This window comes from Myotis myotis, unplaced genomic scaffold (genome assembly GCF_014108235.1).
Source record: "Myotis myotis isolate mMyoMyo1 unplaced genomic scaffold, mMyoMyo1.p scaffold_m19_p_3, whole genome shotgun sequence".
Lineage (NCBI taxonomy): Eukaryota > Metazoa > Chordata > Mammalia > Chiroptera > Vespertilionidae > Myotis > Myotis myotis.
In genome coordinates, this window is record NW_023416335.1 from 164,790,096 (window position 1) to 164,794,347 (window position 4,252).

Genomic DNA, 4,252 nt, shown 5'->3' on the forward strand with positions numbered 1-4,252 from the left:
AATATTAGAACTTTGTCCTTTTTTCCCTATTCAAGGACCCCAGATACCTTGCAAAAGGACGGCCTAGAATCTTTTGATCAGAAATTCCAGGCCAGCCACAATGGATGATTTTTATCCATGATTCTTCGCAGCCACTTTTGCTAAGTCGCAAATACGCAAACACCTCTAGGACCCTGGGTTCCTTTCTGTTTCTTTATGAATGAACCGGCTCTAGTCTGCGCACGCGCAGCTTAGGTTCTCCCGCTACACGTGAGGCCCACCCTTTCCTCCTGCTGGTGGCCCCACCCTAATCTTTTCTAATAGACCAATGGCGAGCGGCCTGGGGGGCGGAGCCCGGCGCGACGCGGCACAGTAGTTCTCCGGCGCGCCTCTCCCTCGCTTTAGTCTTGCTGTGTTGTGATCACGTGGCGAGCTCCGGGCGCGGCGCTTGTTTTGGTTTCTCTCTAGCTTGCCCTTTGCACCTTCGAGAGAGCTTTTCTGTGCCAGTTGCTGCATCTGTCTACATTGTGACCTCCTCTTCTTAGGGCTTTCCCAGCCTGCAGTTCTGCAAGCCCTTCGGGGCCGACCCCTGCCATGCCGCTAGTCCGCTATAGGAAGGTGGTCATCCTCGGGTACCGCTCTGTAGGTGAGTCTCCGCCCTGGGGAGAGCATGGACGCACCGCTGCTTTGTGGCCAGAGGAGGCGCGCTGCCGCGGGAACGCGACTAGGGAGGAATGGTGGCATCCTTAGAATGGAGATGTAGAGCGAGGATTGAAAGGATATTGGAGGAAAGCCTGGGGTGGTGATAGTGTGTGGAGGGCTGCAGGAAGCGGAATATGTAAGGGTTAATATGGACTTGGCTATAGGAATACCGGGGTGGTCTCCGGCATTAGTCTTGGGGGTAGAGGTGGGGTCAGCGTTTGATGACAGGGCGTGGTCTGTGTTGGGTAAATCGCAGGTGGCCGGGTGCGGGGCAGACTTGATCCTAGGGAATCTCGGAAATTCCCAGGGGTGGGGTGGGGAAAGGAGACTGGAAAGGCTTCCTGCGGGGCTACTGAATGCATCCGGTGGCCAAGGTGCAGAGACCCAGGGTGAAAAGAGGGTTGAGGGTAGGCTAAGGGAAAGTATTGCATGGGGCATTCACAGGCTAGGGTGCTAATTTGGGGTCCCCTTTACTCCTGGGCTACAGCCCAAAAGGGCAGAGGGTGTGAATGTAGATAGCTGATTGAATACTACCACTGCTTTCCACAGGGAAGACATCTTTGGCACATCAATTTGTGGAGGGCGAGTTCTTGGAAGGCTATGATCCTACAGTGGATAATAGTGAGTGAACTTCTCCCTGGGGGGTGGGTGGCGAGGGAGGGCTTGGGTGCCCCACCCAGCTCCATAATATGGGATTATCCTGATGCTAAGGAATTATTTAATCATATTATTTGATTAGGCATTACATCTAATCTCTTCTCTAGCAATCCTTTCTATGAGTGGAGCCAGAGTGTGGATTTTGCAAGATACTGAGTCCAGAATGGTGCAGATGTAGACAATAAGAATCTTAACATTTTCTCTCCAGTTTCCTGGAGAGCTCCCTGGACCTGGTCCATCTGTGTCTCCCCCCACCCCCTGGAGTTAAAAATGTATCGGGGTACACATCGCTAGCCCTTCAAAGCACCTCACAGTCAAGTTTTCTTTTCTTTACAGCTTACAGCAAGATAGTGACTCTTGGCAAAGACGAGTTTCACCTACACCTGGTGGACACAGCAGGGCAGGTACTAGTTTGGGGTAGGGTACCTAAATGTGGTAGTTCAGTCCTGAGAGATGAAATCTGGTAGCTTCTGTGGTTCATTTATAAATTAGTATTAAAAGAAAAGTATTTTAGCATCTGATAGTGTGTAGCACTCATTGGAGCTACTCAATAAATACTTGTTGAATAAAAGTGACTGGAATAGGGAGTCCCCCAGGGAGGGTGCCAGGATACAGTCCACCAACCTTTGTTATCTGAGTATTATGGATCTAGGTATTGATATTTCTTTTTCTTATAGGATGAGTACAGCATTCTGCCCTATTCATTCATCATTGGGGTCCATGGTTATGTGCTTGTGTATTCTGTCACCTCTCTGCATAGGTAAGTGACCAAGGTTGGGAGTAGGGGACTTTTGAGGATCTGAGGGTTATGGTTCATTTCTTCTTTTTTAAAAAAATTAAATCCTTATTATTGAAAGTACTATATATGTCCCCCTTTCCCCCCATTGACTTGTCTAGCCCCCCCCCTCCCAGGCCTTCACCACCCTATTGTCTGTGTCCATGGGTTATACATATATGCATAAAGTTCTTTGGTCGATCTCTTCCCACCCACCCACCTCCCCCGCCTTCCCTCTGAGATTCCGCAGTCTGATAGCTCCATTTCTTGTGTTTAAAGCTTCCACGTCATTGAGAATCTGTACCAAAAGCTACATGAAGGCCATGGGAAAACTCGGTAAGTGGACCTAGGGAATAGAGACATAATGTGGATACCGCAGCATGGGAGAGAGCAGAAGGGAATTCTGGTTTAAGTTAGAGAGGAGGCTGGGACTAGATCCTGTCTGGTCTGATGGGGAGTTGTCCAGCCCTGATGTGAAGGAGGTTGGGGTCCATGGGCAGTTGGAGGGGATCCTGTAGTAACTATTGTTTCCTCACAGGCTGCCGGTGGTGCTAGTGGGGAACAAGGCAGATCTCTCTCCAGACAGGTATGGTAATCTCTGTAGCTCAAGATGAAGGAAAGTTAGCTGGGCTAGAAATCAGTTAGGCTCTAGTCCTGGCTCTGCCACTGACTTGAACCAAGTCATTTGTTTCTAACTTGAAGGTTAAGATATAACTCTTCTGTTGCAAAAGCTATAATTTCATATTTCAAGCCTTAGTTCCAGGCTTCTTTGTTTTACTTATATTTTCTTCTTCCCCAACCCTCCTTCTAAATCTTGGAAGTGGGATGGGTTAGAAGACATCTAGATTCTATAAAGATATTGCAGTCCTGGCCAGTATTGCTCAGTTGTTAGAGCATCGGCCCTCAGACCCAAGGGTTGTGGGTTCAATTCCCAGTGAAAGGCACATACCTTGGTTCGATCCCTGCCCAGTCAGGGCAGGTGCAGGAGGCAACCAATTGATGCCTCATGTGTCTCTCATTGGTTTCTTTCTCTCTTTGTCCCCCTTCCCCTCCCCCTCCCTCCCTCTCTTCCACTCTCTTTAAAAGTCAATGAAAAAAATATCCTCAGGTGAGGATTAAAAAAAAAAACAACCCTAGCTGGTTTGGCTCAGTGGATAGCGTGTCGGCCTGCAAACTGAAGGGTCCCAGGTTCAATTCCAGTCAAGGGCACATACCCAGTTTGCGGGCTTGATCCCCAATAGGGGGCGTGCAGGAGGCAGCCATTCAATGATTCTCTCTCATCATTGATGTTTCTATCACTCCTTCTCCCTCTCTCTCTCTTTTTTTTTAATTAAAAAAAAAAAAGAAAGATTTTGCAGAGAACATGAGGACATTGCTATCTTCCATCTTCATGTCCCAAATTTGCTTCCAGGGAGGTCCAGGCAATTGAAGGGAAGAAGTTGGCAGAGTCATGGGGTGCGACATTCATGGAGTCATCTGCTCGAGAGAATCAGGTGCTGGGTCTGAATACTAGGGCAGTATTTTTTTTCTTATGGAAGTGCTTGGTGGTGGGGATGGTGGAGAGTGGGGTATTCACCTCAGAGCTGGGTGGTACTATCGGCAATGAACTAACTTTTTTGCCCTGAATCTCTCTCCCGTGCAGCTGACTCAAGGCATCTTCACCAAAGTCATCCAGGAGATTGCCCGTGTGGAGAATTCCTACGGGCAAGAGCGCCGCTGCAGTCTCATGTGAACCCTCAAGCATGGGGTAGCTGCCTGGATTCTTCCCCTGGCACTTGCCAGGCCACAGTGGGGGCAGGTCCTCAGGACTTCACGGGTATGGTTGCCAGCTGTGTCCCTGGCCCTCTGGGCACACAGTAATGGTACCCTTACATTTGCACACTTTCCCCAGGCTCCAGTAGCCTGGTTGTCAATGTTTACAAAGGGGCAAGGATGTCTAATGGGCACTGGCCTCTGTTTTTGCTAAATGAATTCTTATAACCTGCAGGGTTGCGATATGAGTCCTGGGTATTCAGGACCCAGTCTCCTATGTAGGTTTTGGATGTTGGCTGGGTGAAAGGAGTTAGGGACTCCAGAAGTGGAGCTAGCTCCCTGGGATGACAATGTATATATGCAAATAAACTGAGAAATCTTTTTGTA

At 49.0% G+C, this 4,252-nt stretch overlaps 1 protein-coding gene across 1 annotated transcript; it reads left to right on the top strand.

The window, feature by feature from the left end:
- Positions 1–340: 340 nt before the first annotated feature.
- Positions 341–4,252, top strand: RHEBL1 (RHEB like 1). Its single transcript, XM_036299734.1, has 8 exons — positions 341–625; positions 1,231–1,302; positions 1,675–1,742; positions 2,016–2,098; positions 2,393–2,449; positions 2,652–2,699; positions 3,525–3,606; positions 3,756–4,252. The coding sequence occupies exons 1-8, from the start codon at positions 574–576 to the stop codon at positions 3,843–3,845; spliced, it is 552 nt and encodes a 183-aa protein (XP_036155627.1). The 5' UTR covers positions 341–573; the 3' UTR covers positions 3,846–4,252.